This window comes from Stenella coeruleoalba (genome assembly GCF_951394435.1).
Source record: "Stenella coeruleoalba genome assembly, chromosome: 12".
NCBI classification, from domain to species: domain Eukaryota; kingdom Metazoa; phylum Chordata; class Mammalia; order Artiodactyla; family Delphinidae; genus Stenella; species Stenella coeruleoalba.
In genome coordinates this window covers 68,240,251-68,256,230 of record NC_137158.1, presented here as the reverse complement: position 1 = coordinate 68,256,230, position 15,980 = coordinate 68,240,251, and the positions used below count along the sequence as shown (strand labels likewise).

At 35.3% G+C, this 15,980-nt stretch overlaps 1 protein-coding gene across 2 annotated transcripts in view; it reads right to left on the bottom strand.

The window, feature by feature from the left end:
• VTA1 (vesicle trafficking 1) overlaps positions 1–15,980 on the bottom strand; it is a 67,182-nt gene that overhangs the window by 17,556 nt on the left and 33,646 nt on the right. For both annotated transcript variants that reach the window (XM_079938943.1, XM_079938944.1), the window contains 2 exons: positions 9,808–9,916; positions 4,252–4,425 (listed from right to left, as the gene is read on the bottom strand). In XM_079938943.1, the coding sequence (XP_079795069.1) occupies positions 4,252–4,425; positions 9,808–9,916 (283 nt within the window). The remainder of the gene's footprint in view (positions 1–4,251; positions 4,426–9,807; positions 9,917–15,980) is intronic.

The following is a 15,980-nucleotide window of genomic DNA, read 5'->3' as shown; positions in this document are numbered from 1 at the left end:
TAGCAATTACAGGAAAAAATCTGTAAAAAATACAAACACATGGAGGCTAAACAATACACTACTCAATAACGAAGAGATCACTGAAGAAATCAAAGAGGAAATGAAAAAATACCTAGAAATGAATGACAAAGAAAACACAACCACCCAAAACCTATGAGATGCAGCAAAAGCAGTTCTCAGAGAGAAGTCAACAGAAATACAATCCTACCTCAAAACAAGAAAAATCTCAAATAAACAACCTAACCTTACAACTAAAGCAATTAGAGAAAGAAGGACAAAAAACCCCCCAAAGTTAGCAGAAGGAAAGAAATCATAAAGATCAGATCAGAAATAAATAAAAAAGAAACGAAGAAAACAATAGCAAAGATCAATAAAACTAAAACGCTGGTTCTTTGAGAAGATAAACAAAATTGATAAACCATTAGCCAGACTAATCAAGAAAAAAAGCGAGAAGACTCAAATCAACAGAATTAGAAATGAAAAAGGAGAAGTAACAACTGACACTGCAGAAATACAGAGGATCATGAGAGATTACTACAAGCAATTATATGCCAATAAAATGGACAACCTGGAAGAAATAGACAAATTCTTAGAAAAGCACAACCTTCCAAGACTGAACCAGGAAGAGATAGAAAATATAAACAGACCAATCACAAGCACTGAAATTGAAACTGTGATGAAAAATCTTCCAACAAACAAAAGCCCAGGACCAGATGGCTTCACAGGCAAATTCTATCAAACATTTAGAGAAGGGCTAACACCTATGCTTTTCAAACTCTTCCAAAATACAGCAGAGAGATGAACGCTCCCAAACTCATTCTATGAGGCCACCATCACCCTGATACCAAAACCAGACAAAGATGACACAAAAAAATTACAGACCAACATCACTGATGAACATAGATGCAAAAATGGAAATAAAAACAAAACTAAACAAATGGGACCTAATGAAATTTAAAAGCTTTTGTACAGCAAAGGAAACCATAAACAAGACAAAGACAACCCTCACAATGGGAGAAAATATTTGCAAACGAAGCAAATGACAAAGGATTAATCTCCAAAATATACACGCAGCTCATGCAGCTCAATATCAAAAAAACAATCAACCTGATCCAAAAATGGGCAGAAGACCTAAAGAGACATTTCTCCAAAGAAGATATACAGACTGCCAACAAACACATGAAAGAATGCTCAACATCACTATCATTAGAGAAATGCAAATCAAAACTACAATGAGGTATCACCTCACACCAGTCAGAATGGCCATCATCAAAAATTCTACAAACAATAAATGCTAAAGAGGTGTGGAGAAAAAGGAACCCTCTTGCACTGTTGGTGGGAATGTAAATTGATAAAGCCACTATGGAGAAGAGTATGGAGGTTCCTTAAAAAACTAAAAATAGAACTACCATACGACCCAGCAATCCCACTTCTGGGTACATACCCTGAGAAAACCATAATTCAAAATGAGTCATGTACCACAATGTTCACTGCAGCACTATTTACTATAGCCAGGACACGGAAGCAACCTAAGTGTCCATCGACAGATGAACGGATAAAGAAAACGTGGCACATACATACAATGGACTATTACTCAGCCATAAAAAGAAACGAAATTGAGTTATTTGTAGTGAGGTGGATGGACACTGAGTCTGTCATACAGAGTGAAGTGAGAAAGAGAAAAACAAATACTGTATGTTAATACATATATATGGAATCTAAGAAAAAAATAATGGTTCTGATGAACCTAGGGGCAGGAAAGTAATAAAGATGTGGACGTAGAGAACGAACCTGAGGACACAGGGAGGGGGAAGGGTAAGCTGGGACGAAGTGAGAGAGCAGCACTGACATATATAAACTACCAAATGTAAAACAGATAGCTAGTGGGAAGCAGCCGCATATCACAGGGAGATCAGCTCAGTGCTTTGTGACCACCTAGAGGGGTGGGATAGGGAGGGTGTGAGGGAGACGCAAGAGGGAGGGGATATGGGGATGTATATATATATATATATATATATATATATATATATATATATATATATATACATATAGCTGATTCACTTTGTTATAAAGCAGAAACTAACACAACACTGTAAAGCAATTATACTCCAATAAAGATGTCAAAAAAAAAAAAAGATAACCAACAAGGACCTACTGTATAGCAAAGGAAACTCTACTCAGTATTCTGTAATAGGGGCTTCCCTGGTGGCACACTGGTTGAGAATCTGCCTGCAAATGCAGGGGACAAGGGTTCGAGTCCTGGTCTGGGAGGATCCCACATGCCACGGAGTAACTAGGCCCGTGAGCCACAACTACTGAGCCTGCGCATCTGGAGCCTGTGCTCCGCAACAAGAGAGGCTGTGATAGTGAGAGGCCCACGCACCGCAATGAAGAGTGGCCCCCACTTGCCGCAACTAGAGAAAGCCCTCACACAGAAACGAAGACCCAACACAACCCAAAATAAATAAATAAACTCCTACCCCCAACATCTTAAAAAAAAGAAAAATTCTGTAATAAAATATATGGGAAAAGAAAAAGGAAAAAAAAAAGGAAAAGGAAGCTAATTTGCTGAACACTGATTTTGTGTTAGGCATAGTAGTCAACTTTCATACTTCTTCCCCTTTAATAATTGAAACAACTATGAGAAGTATGATTAATTTCATTTTAAAAGAGAGAATAACCTCAGTCAGGAACTGAGTAACAGTTGAGTTTGTGGTTTAGCAAGGAGTAGAAACTAATTACTAATACTATGTGACTCCCAAGTGTATTTTATTCTCACTTCACCCTTCTGTAAAGATGCTTGTGTTGGAGGCTCTTGGTCAGTTTTTAAACTTACTACCAATAGTATAACTTGAGCAGTATTTATCAAAGGCAAATACATCTAAATATGTAGCTGGTTTTGCTTACTTCATTCTACCCTGGAAATACTGAATATTTCCAAAAGATAATAAAATATTTAAAAGAGTGTTCTATGAAATTTTACTTACAAAACTAATGGAAATTGGTCTATTAATTCTATCACATAGACCTTAAAGCAATGAAAAGTCAGACAGGGTAAAATATACAGAATGATGATAGTAAAGAGATCAGTGTTAAAATTATCATGTTCATCAATATGCTTACAAAAATGTTTGCATTATTTGTAGATGATATGAAGTTGAAAGCTGTAAAATAGGAGGAAAGAAACTAATCGTAATTGCTGCTACAAGGGTCAAAACAGAAAACTCTTAAATGTTGTTCAACTCATGCAAAATAACCTAAATGGTTTGGGTAAACTGAGGCTGAAAATTTGAAAGTCAATGAAGTAATGGTGAATAACCGCAATAGTAGAAATCAAGGCGCAAAGGCAACTTTTATTCTATTAATTAAATATTTTGAAATATATAGGTTACTACCATAGATTACCCTTATGCTGAGATAAAAGTTTAAAAACAATTTTTGGAAAAAAAATTAATTAAATATAAGTTTTATTTAAACTATGGTTTTAAATGCCCCTCTATTTGGAAGTAAGGGTTATACTCTGTCAACAATACAAGTAAATAAGAGTATCTGCAACTTTCAAAAGTTTATATTATAACATTGACTTATTCCTGGAGACTAGTTTTGTCAGATCTTTTTTCTATGAAAACACAGACATATAGTACTAATTTATTCATAGATAGCAGGCATCACTTCTGTGGTTTATTTTTAGACACGTTTGTAATATTAAAAAACCAAACCACCAAACCCCAACCCCCCTCCTTTCACTTGTCTGTGAATCCACGGCTATTGAGATTCTGTGCTCAAAGCTTGCTCCTTCATCAATAATACCCATGTTGAGGGAGGAGGCAGGGTCCTAAGGGAATAAGTCAAGAAAAATGAATCTTGCGATCACAGTGGGAACCTGACAGACACATCCTATAATAAGCCCCACTCACCTCAGTGCTATTCTTGAACAGTGAAGGGGAAAGAAAGGGAGGGGAAGAAAAAGAAAACAGCCACACACACGAAAAGCACAGGAACTTTACTTATTAATAAAACATAAGGTCAATAGTAATTAATTGCACATAAATATATTTTGTCATTTCTTAAAAAATTAAAATACAACTAATATTAAAACTTCAACGAAAAGGATGTAACTTTTTGGTGGGTTCAAGTGGAACTTAAAGATCTTATCATGCTTTAGGACCATCATTATGAGGCACAAATATGAGAAGCACAGTTGTTATTTATGAAAGGAGAGTTCAAATTCGTTAAGCTTCAATTTCCTACCTGTGCTATGAGGCACTTCTGCTGGGGTATTAGCTGGAGCGTGGGCACCGGGAGGAATCTGTATTCCAGCATAGCTGCTTGATGGCATGTTGCTTGGGTCATACGCTGAAGATGACGGCTGAGGTGGCTGACTGGGCAGAGAGGCTGTTCCAGCATCTTCATTTTCCTCAACATCTATTATATAACATACATGCAATGTTAAATGAGGTCCACACAGTCCCTGATTCATGGGGTTTTTGTACGATGGTGCAAAAGTGATAGGGACTCAGTAGAAACCATACTTTGAATTTTGATCTTTTCCCAGGCTAGCGATATGCAGTATAGTACTCTCTGTGATGCTGGGAAGCTGCAGCCACAGCTCCCAGTCAGCCACGCAACCACAAGGGTAAAAAACCGATACACTTACAACCATTTTATTTTTCACTTTCAGTACACTATTCAGTAAATTACATGAGATATTCAACACTTTATTATAAAATAGGCTTTGTATTAGATGACTCTGCCCAACTGTGGGCTACTGTAAGTGTTCTGAGCACTTCTAAGGTAGGCTGGGCTAAGCTATGATGTTCAGTAGGGTAGGTGTATTAAATGTATTTTCAAATTATATTTCCAGTTTATGATGGGTTATCAGGATATAACCCCATTGTAAGTTGAGGAAGATCTGTATTTTGAAATAGAAATGCCAAATATTCTTATTTTGCTATACGGACATGACAGACATTTGACTGTAATTCTATTTAATGCAATTGATAAGCAGCTTCTCTTAAAATAATTGTTTTAATTTTTTTCCTTTTCTTGAAACACTTAGTTGTGCCTGGCAGTATGATCAACATTTCTTTAAATTAATACTTTCCAACTCTGTAAAATCTTTGCATATATTATATTTTTCTTAAAAATAAATTTTCTTTAAACCCATTCTTTAAATTTATGAAAAATGGAGGACATTTTTGGCAAAACATGTCACATTTATGCTCTCCATAAGAACTCTACTTTCTGACAGCTGCCTTTTACTTAATATTTATTGTTTACTAGCTATTAAATGATTACCTGTGTGTTGTTCAACAAATTAATCAACAAAAACAAAGGAATAAAATTTCACATTGAGCTGTCTATGTAGAAAGGAGTAATAAGAGAGCCACTTTGTTGTTCCATATCCAAGTGGATATGGAAACTTAGAGTTTGAATGTTAACAGATATTCCTTCAGTTGAGCCTAAATTTTTTCTAGAACACTTTTTTGTACCAATCATATGGCTTCCTTAAGTATTTTCTGACAATATGGTGACATAGTACTGTTTTCAAAAATTAAGTATACTTCTTTTTTTCTTACTCTAAATTAACTAAGGTATAGTATCTATTATTTTTTACTAGCTTTACTAGAATTCAATTCCAGAATGACAGAAAATTAGACTTTTATTAAACATAATACCTTCTACACCTAGAATATCTTATAAAATTTAAAAACACAAGAGAATATAATGCTACACTGAGAAAAAGAAAAATCAGTTTTAAAGAAGAGTTTTTGCATACATATTCAGATTTAATAACATCCTCTTTTAGAGCCGTAAGCCATTTCTGAGCAGACACTGTTAGATGTTATGACATTAACACCTAATGACACCAGGGTATTTTTTAAATTAACAGGTTGAAAAGTATACAATGAAAATATACTCCTTTATATCTAAAAGGATTATTAGTATTCTATAGCTAACAATTTTCTACTATCCAGAAGCTCTATAAAAACTGAATGAAAATAATGAATAAAAATTACAAGCTCAATTTAAGCCAATTTTGGGAAAGCAAAATAAAAATTACATAGATTTAATAATCTATAGTATTATAGAGGGCTTAAAACAACCATTTCAGAACAAAAGAGATCAAGATAATAATCAACACTTTCAAGAGAAAAAGGTTAAAAAGTTTAAGATTAGAGAAAGTTACTGATGCTGAAAGAGTGCCTGAAAAACAAAATTGATCATTTATAGGTATTTCAGTGTATCTAGAATGATACCTCAGAAATACTACTGAAAAGTAAAATGATATGTTTAAAAAAACAAAGATTTTTTTCATGGTGTATTTTCATACATAAGCATATATAAGCAGTGAAGTATCTTTCAAATCAAATGAGAGTAATTATGAATATTACATGTATTTTTACATTTACTACACATATGTGTATGTACCTTATATGTAATAACAGAAGTGTCTCTGCTTCAGACTCCAATTTAATATGATTACTAAAGGTGAAAAAAGGTTGGTTCCACCTTTGGTTTTAATTCTTAAGCAACCCATTCCCCCTGGGTGATCCAGCATTTTACTTTGGCTTCACTTCTTCCTTTCAAACTGACAACTCCAAAATTCTACTTTCAGCCTTGACCTTTCTTCTGAAATCTTGGGTAGAATATCTAATCGCTATTGAACTTCTTCAAGTAGTAATCACATTAGCATCTCAATGCCTTCCCTTGACTTTTCCCACCAACCTGCTCATCTTGTATTAGCCATTTCTTTGAATGGAATCACCATGCCTCTGAGCACAAAAGCCCAAAACAGGAATCATTTTCTGTTTTCTCCCTCTTGTCTCATATTAAACTATTCCTTGATCCTATTGATTACACTTCCTTAACTATACTTCCTTCTCTTTATTCCCCCCTGGCCAATAACTTACCCAGATTTTCATTATTTATAATTTGGATTACTGCTCCTGGATTCACATTACAACCTGCAGAATTATCTTTCTCCAATTCACTTTCAAAAACATTTTTCTTCTTTTTTTTTCCCTTTCTTTCAGTTCTTACAGTTGGCCAGTTCTCAATCCGCCTCCCTGCCTTTGAAGATGCTATTCTCTTCAGTTGTAGCATCCTTCCCTTTTTTCTTTACCTGACTTAATTAGTTCAATTTATCTTTTAAGACTCAGCTCAGGCACCACTTCTTACCAACATGTACTATAACTACTTATTAACCTATAGCTCCCCATGAGAATGTAAGCTCTTACAGTACAGGACCATGTCTTATCCAACCCTAGTACGCAGGTAACGCCGACAAAATGACTTTAAAAAAGAAAAAAAAAGTTTCTTAAAAAATGAATGAAAAAAATGTATAAGATTTAAAAAATGCAAGCACAAGGGTATGCCCTAGGAAATGGGAGGTCATTACAAATTTGGGGCTCTATACCATGGCTAAAGCACAGAAGTGTTTCTCATAATGTTGGTACTATGTTCTCAAGGGAAGACTAGATTATGTTAAGTTGATTGGTTGATTGGGACATTTTCCTGGAAGGCTCAATGGGGAAAATATATACGTGTTAAGTCTTGTTATCTGGTTGAGGAAAAAATACATCCACTTAAATGTAGAATAAGAGCATAGACGTTAGAATGATAAAGATTTGGGTTCAAATCCTAGGTTCCATTAACTAGTCATTAGAGCTTGAATAGCGATGCCCAGCTACCAACAGAATTATATGGGGACTAAATTAGATAATATATGTAAAATGTCTATCACAGTGCCTAACACCTAGCATGTGCTCTATAAACTATAAATATTATCATAAATTATAAAAATACTCACTTTATTAAATATATATTTTGTAAGAAACTATAAATACATACATAAAATAGCTCTGCAGAAATTCACATGAAGGCTTTTACAGAAAGGCAGGATTCAGACAGGTAAAGAAAGATGAACATTTTAGGAGGGAGAAATGGTTTTAATTAAAGAAAGAGACAAAGGTACTTTCTTGCCGTTAACTTCTATGGATATAATAAAGGGTTTATATAGGTGTTATGGACTGAACTGTCCCCCCAAAATTCGTATGATGAAGCCGTAACCCCCAATGTGACGGTATATGGAGACAGGGTTTTTAGAGGTAACTACAGGTTAAGTGAGGTCATAAGGGAGGAGCCCTAATCCAACAGGAATGATCTGCGCCTCTCCCCCTCCTTTGCCCCCTCTCCTTGACACTCCACCATATGAGAACAGAAGGAAGGTGGTCCTCTGAAAGCCAGGAAGTAGATTTTCACCAGAAACCAAACTCTGCTGGACCTTGATCTTGGATTTTCCAGCCTCCAGAACTGTGAGAAAATAAATGCCTTTTGTTTAAGCCACCCCGTCTATGGTATTTTGCTCTGGCAGCCCTAGTGGACAAAGACAACAGGAGACAGGAGTAGGAAATAAAACTGGTCAGTGCCAGATCGTGGTGAGTCTTGCTTGGTAGGCTAAGGATCTTGGATCTTTTCTTTTGGAAAACTGGAAGTGACTAATGGTTTTGTAAACAGTAGAACTAACATAAAACATGCCTGACTGTGGTCAGTATTAAAGCAGTGAAGGAAGTATGTAAAACATTCCGAAATATTAAATGAAAAAGTGAGAAATCAGGTTGTAGCAATACACTTGAAAAAATCCAATTTCACCACCATGCTGTAAATAACTCCAAAACTTAACCATGTCTTAGACTAGTTAACTTTAAACACTTAATAACAACTTAATATTACAGTATTCATGCTATAGTGTTAGTAAAAAGAACAAAGGACTTTGAGTAATAATTCAACTTATGGCTCTCCTTCTCTGTGGTTCCATGACATTAGGCAGGCCAAAACCCAGAACCTCAATTTCCTCTTCTGTAAAACAGAAATAACACCAACTATCTCTTGGAGATTTTTGAGGGTATGAGATACATGAAAATGATCTGCAAGCTTTAAGGCATTATATGAATGCAAGGCATTTATTATATGACTGCAAGAAGCATTCTATGTGAAAAAGGCTACCTCAAGATTAAACAAGGATATATCATGAAGTGTCCTTCAGGAATAGATAGCAAAAAATTCACTTGAAATGATGCATAAAAGCTTGCTCCTCTAGGAGCAGAGCTGCAAAAACAGTTTACACATAGTATTTATAGGTAGAACTGTAGTGTTGCTTTTTTACTGAGTGGCATTATAAAATTCTAAATAGTCCTCCAAATGAATGAATAAATAAACCAACCAACCAGATGTAGAACAGTGTGTGTATTACCAATTGTGTGAAAAAAGTGAGGGTATATATTCCTATTTACTAGTAATTTATAAAAAATAATCTCTGTAAAAATACACAAAACACTAAAAACATTATTTACTTATTTGGGTTTCAGTAGAATCTGGGAAGATAAAGAGTATGGTGGAAAGGAGAATTTCACTTCATATTTCTTATATACTGTATAAATTTTTAACCATGTGAAAGTATTACCTGCCCCTCTCCCCCCAAAAAACCCACCTCAGGTATATACAAAATAAATTCAGTGTTCTTTGTGGTTTGGAAACATTTTATAGATTAAAAAAGGACTGCCTGTCCCACGTAGGAAAGAAATCTGATTAGAGGCCGGAGACAGATATTAGAGCAGTTGACACAGACAGATATTAGAACAGTTTGGCCTTAATTTTTCACTTGTCCCTAAGTTTATAATTTTACACCTGATTTCGGACCTGATGAAGGAAACAAAATTGTATCACCCCTTCTAAAAACTCTGAATAATAATATATTGAGCAATTATCATTCTACTAAATCATTTTACTTAGATAAATACATACCATTATCTTCTTCAATCCCAACAGGCCCTGCTTGAGGAGTCTCTCCATTCTTTAAACAATTGTGAATATATGTTGCCTTCCACCTTGCATACTTTCTGTGTTTCACATTCTAAAAGAAATATTTTTATGTTAGACTGCAGTAAAAAAGTCAAATAAAAATATACATTATGATGACAATCATACTTCTGTGATAAAACCTATTTTTGCATGGTACAGCTCTGATATATTCTGGCAATCTCCCCACTTTATCATGGGATTCTACCAACTGCCTAGGGCTTGACAGACTTCATGAAAAGCCATCTTCCTCAAGACACATAACTAGTTCTCTTTTGTGGTTTTGTGTTTCAGAAAAGGTCTATAATGGAATTATAGGAGTGTCCTTTCAGCAAAACTGGCAACTTTTATGCACAGGACAGAAATAGGCTAAATTGAATTTAAAATTAAACGTAAAATAACAACATACTAAACGATTTTCACTAAAGAGGGAAAAATTAATCTGTACAAATATATGAAAACAAACAAAAAACTAAGATGCTATAGTGGTTACAGCAAACACATGAACATTAGACCGACAGCTACGCAAACTTGACCTTCTAACTTATGTTATTTACCAGCTCTAAATCTCAGTTACCTCGGTTCTAAAAAGGGGAAAATAATACATCACTGGGTTGCTGTAAAGAGAAATGCAAAATCAGTGAAGAACCTGCTAGTTGCCTCTTCTTCTTTCTTGGCTTAAAATTTATGCTACATGCTATAAAATAAGACAAAAATTTGCTTTAAAAATACAGGAGTAAAATCTGTTAGAATTTCGGATGGACTACTGATTTTCAGTTTATATTTTCATTTGACCTTTATTATAATCATGGACCAGTGGCACTGCTAACACCTGGGAGCTTGTTAGAAATGCAGACTCTTCTAGCCTACCCCAGACTTCCTGAACCACAATCTGCACTGCATCAAGGCCCCCCAGGTGATCTGTATGCACATTAAAGTTGGAGAGAACACATGACTTTATTATGTTGAAAACAACTGTAATTTGCCTTTTGTAAAGATCCACTAAGTCATCAATAACTACAAGTACTGCATACAGTCCAGATACTTAGTTGAGTATTCTGTAATGTGAGATTCTCTACATACTACTATAGATAAGTAGTACAACATACAGAAACCTAAAGAAAAGTAACCCTTCAAATTACTGAATTTGTATATTTAACTTCTCTTCTCTTATAAAACAATCCTCTCATATATTCCATTTTTTAAAAAGTTCCATACGTTGATTTTCATTTTCTTCCAGGTACAATTATATTTTGCTCCACTTCCCCTTACCTGGTCCTTACCACAACCTTGAAATTTAGGCAGGTCATGTTTTACTCACACTAAGGCTCTGAGACATTGAAAGACTGACTCAATGTAAATACAGATTAACCTGGCATTCAAGGCCTTCTACATTGTGGACATGGCTTCAGTCTCATTTCCTACCATTTCCCTCAAACCAGCTGGGATTCTGCCTCACCTGCAGTCTTTCTCATGCTATTCTCCCTGTCTCATACGGCTTCCTCTTCTGCCAAAAGTCTCCTCTTCTCTTAGGTTCAGTTCAAATGTTTATTCCCGTAATGAGCTACCCTGACTCCCAGCAAGTCAACAGCTATTTATCATTTACTCAAGTCAGGCACCATGCTAAGCACTAGAGGTAATGGGATGAACAAATTAGGCATGAGCTTTGGAGTCCAATGTGAAAGCCAGGCAATAACTTCCATCACTAAATGTGACACCTGTATTATCTGAAGTCCATAATATTTTCTTCATCTTTTTCTCTTAGGATTCTATAATGTCAACATTATAGAGATGAGGAAGTGGCATTACAAAAGTAAAATGACTTATCCCACGTCACACTAGTAGTCAACCCAGCCATTCAATTTAGGGCTGTTCTGGTAAGCTACAATTAGCAAACTGCAATTTGTAATTTAGACAGGAATATATACAATAAGGGAAAGTGTACTTTTTTAATTATTTTTTAACACCTTTATTGGAGCATAATTGCTTTACAATGGTGTGTTAGTTTCTGCTGTATAACAAAGGGAATCAGATATACGTATACATATATCTCCATATCCCCTCCCTCTTGCGTCTCCCTCCCACCCTCCATATCCCACCCCTCTAGGCGGTCGCAAAGCAATGAGCTGATCTCCCTGTGCTATGCAGCTGCTTCCCACTAGCTATCTATTTTATATTTGGTAGTGTATATATGTCCATGCCACTCTCTCACTTCGTCCCAGCTTACCCTTCCCCCTCCCCGTGTCCTCAAGTCCATTCTCTACATCTGTGTCTTTATTCCTGTCCTGCCCCTAGGTTCTTCAGAACCAGAAAATGGGCTTTTAGTTACTTTAAATATAAAGAGAATCATTTTGAAAGTAAATGAATAAATTGCTTAGGAAAGTTTAAGTTACCTTCTTTTGGAGTCTTTTAAAAATGAGACAGACTTTCTTTGGTCTGAAATAATTTAACATCGCCTAAAGCCTTAATTGGGTAAGTCGTATTGTAATGACTTTAGAAGGTTCCTTCATTCCTAATTTCATAGTATGAACAGTGTAGAGACATTTAAACCACGTTGGGTTCCTTCATTAGTATGTGAAGTTTAAAAAACATTACTCTAACCTGAAATGGGTTCATTTTAATAAATAACATTTAAAAAAATTTCCCCAAAGCAGATAAATCAACACAACAGTTTGATTTTTATTCCACACTATTTCCAAGACATCGCTAGAAACTGGTGCTTAAATTCTGAGCAGATTTTGGCAGTTGTAACTCAAAACTAATTCACCTTTTCATTGTTTTCTTTAAAATAAAGGATGCTAAATATTAAACAATATTTGAAGAGGAGAATTTCAAGATGTCAATATTTTTGAAATTTTTAAACTCATTTTGGCTGATTAGACATCCTTTCTGGGAAACAGGAATTACAAAAAGAACTTTTACTTTTGTCCCTGGCCTCTATGTTCCTGTTTTGTAACTGGATTGATGAGAGTCACTGACAACTGCAAATTTTAGCCACTGAGTCAGCAGTTAAATAAGAATTTTCATTTAATTTTTAAATCATTTGCACTTGCTACACTGAAGAATGACTGGCCAGCAAACACCAATCATACGTTAAAACAGGGGTTCTCAAACCTGGTGCATGTAAGAATCATATTAGGGTGTAATAAAAAAATAAATTCCTGGGACTTCCCTGGTGATCCAGTGGTTAAGACTTCACCTTCCAGTGCAGGGGGTGTGGGTTTGATCCCTGGATGGGAAGCTAAGATCCCACATGCCTCACGGCCAAAAAACCAAAACATAAAACAGAAGCAATATTGTAACAAATTCAATAAAGACTTTAAAAAAATGGTCCACATGAAAAAAAAAAATTCCTGGCCCAAATTATAGAAAACCTGATATAAATCATTCTCCATTAGCATACCAAAAAGCCACCTTGAAAGAGAATGCTTTATTTTTTATAACATCTTTATTGGAGTATAATTGCTTTACAATGGTGTGTTAGAAAATGCTTTATATTAGCTGTCTCCAATTCTTCCTCTTGAACCCATCCTAGTCAAGTTTTTATCCCTAGCATGCACTGCAACTGCTTTTGTCAAGGTTAAGGATTACTTCTCTTGCTAAATCCAAAGTTTAGATGTCATCTTACTTGTCCCCATTAATGTGGAAAGTTGAGTACTCCCTCCTCCTCGCAACCCCCTTTTCACTTGCTTTCCTGGTCTTCTGGTTTTGCCTCACTGGGTGTTCCTTTTCAGACCTTCATAGTGATTCTTTCTCATCTCCAGGGTGGGGAGTGCCACAGACTTCAGTTCTTAGACTTCTTTTCTTGTTTTCAACACTTTACCTTGACGACCTCTTCCAGTCTAATGGCTTTAAATACTGTGCGGTCAACTCCCAAATTCATATTCTCTGCTCAGACCTCTCTTCTGAACTTCAAGATGTATACATTCAACTCAGCATTTCACTTGTACATCTGATAGCTCAAAACATCCAAAGTTCAAAACCGATTTCAGATCTTCCCGCTACTCAATTCGTTCCTCCACGTCAGTAAATGTCTTGTAGTTGTTCAAGCCCCAACCTTTGAAGTCATTTTTGAGCCCTCTATTTCTCTCATATTCTACCAATGAATCTTAAATTCTGTCAGTTCTACATTCAAAATGTATCCAGTTTCTCACCATGTCTTCTATTGCAATTTCTGGTCTGAGCCACCACTGCCCTCACTTTGATTATTAATAATATACTAACGGTGCCCCTATTTCCACCGTTGTCCATTATAATGCAAGTAATAACACTTTAAAGATAGCAGTCAAATCCTGTCAACTCTATTTGAACTCCCTTTCCCCACCGTCACCTGCCAGCACTCTCCTCACTCTAGATTCAGCCACGTTGTATTCCTTGCTGTATCTTGAACTTTAACAGGTACCTGTGCTGTTCACAAATCTTTGCACTTTCTCTTGTCTCTTCCTGGAACATCTGAATGATTCACTCCCTTATTTCTTCAGGGCTTTGCTAAAATGTTGCCTTCTTAGTGAGACATTCCCCAAATACCTTATTTAAATTGACCTTCCTATCCCTACCATGGGATCCCTACCATAATACTTACCATATGACATACTATACATTTTATGTGTTTATTTGCTTATTGTCTGTCTTCACCAGAGGAATGTGATAACCACGAGGGCAGGGATTTAATCCACTGCTGTATTACTACTGCCTAAAACAGTGTTTGGCATGTAGTAGACATTAACAAATATTTGGTGAATGAATGAATGGACAGTAGATTCTGGAATCCATTTTTTTTTTTTTTAAATCAAGTACCACAAACGATTCTGAAGCTGGCTGTCCTAGAACGGCACTAAGAAAAATACTGAACTGGAGTGAAACACTTCTTGCTAACGAATAAATGTGAACATTAAACTTCAGTACACAGTTTCACTTAAGCTTGCAGGGAGGGGTCAGTGGATAGGGTGAAGGGTGTCCTTGAAACCCCCTGCATTATATGAAAAAAAAGCAATACACATATGCATGGGAGAGAAGCCACAGCTTTCATAACATTTCAAAGTAGTTAGTGACACAAAAGAAAATAAGAATCTCTAAGCTGGTGGTAACATCACAGATAACACATTTATACTCTTAGGCCCTCAATTCTCCCAAGTATATTACACAAACAAGGGCTCTATATAACTCCCAGGAACACTGGACACAGCACAATGAGAAACACTTTAAAAATACATATTCAACAAACTTACTATCATGATTCAAATATTAAAGTGTTATCACAAATAATATGTATTTCCTGGAGACTTATTCAAAATTTTTATACCTTTATATTTATCAAAGCAACTAGAATTTTATAAAACAAATTTTAAAAATGAGAGTAAAACTGTACCAAAAAATCTTAACTATAATACACAAATACTTAAATTTACTCTATTTTTATAATATTTGAAAGGTACACTCCAATTAGATGAAAGATATCCAAAGAAGGTATGAACATTAACTATTTAAAACCTAATCCACCAGGGCAAGAAAAGAAGCTAATGCTATCTTCTGGGGGAGAAAAAAAAAAAAATATATATATATATAGTTTTGTGAAGGAACTTTATATAATTTCATCAAGCTTGGAGAAAAGTTTTAAAACTAGTACACGATATCTTTCACTCAGATCACTCAATTGCTTACATTTTGTATTATCAATCTACTCATATACGCATGGACTTCCTATGCACATATTAATATGCAAAATGTTTACTGCATTTTTTTCTGTACCAATTAAGAGTAAGTTGGAAGTCACTCTGCCCCCTTACCCTTTCATTAATCATTTTCTAAGATCAAGGACAATCTCACACACAATGGTTATTAAAATCAGGAAATTTAACACTTACACAAGAATACTGTTTGATCCACAGTCCCAATAAATTCTGTCAATTGGCCCAATGATGTCCTTGGTAGTTCCTCCCCTGGGTCTATTTAACTTAAAAAGCATACATTATTTAGTTGTCATTATCTTTTTAGCCCTTAATCTGGAACAGCCTTTGTTAGTGTTTCTTGACCTTGACATTTCAGTTTGGATTTGTCTGATGTTTCCTCATGATTAGGTTCAGATTATGCATTTTCCACAGGATTTGCACTGAAGTGAT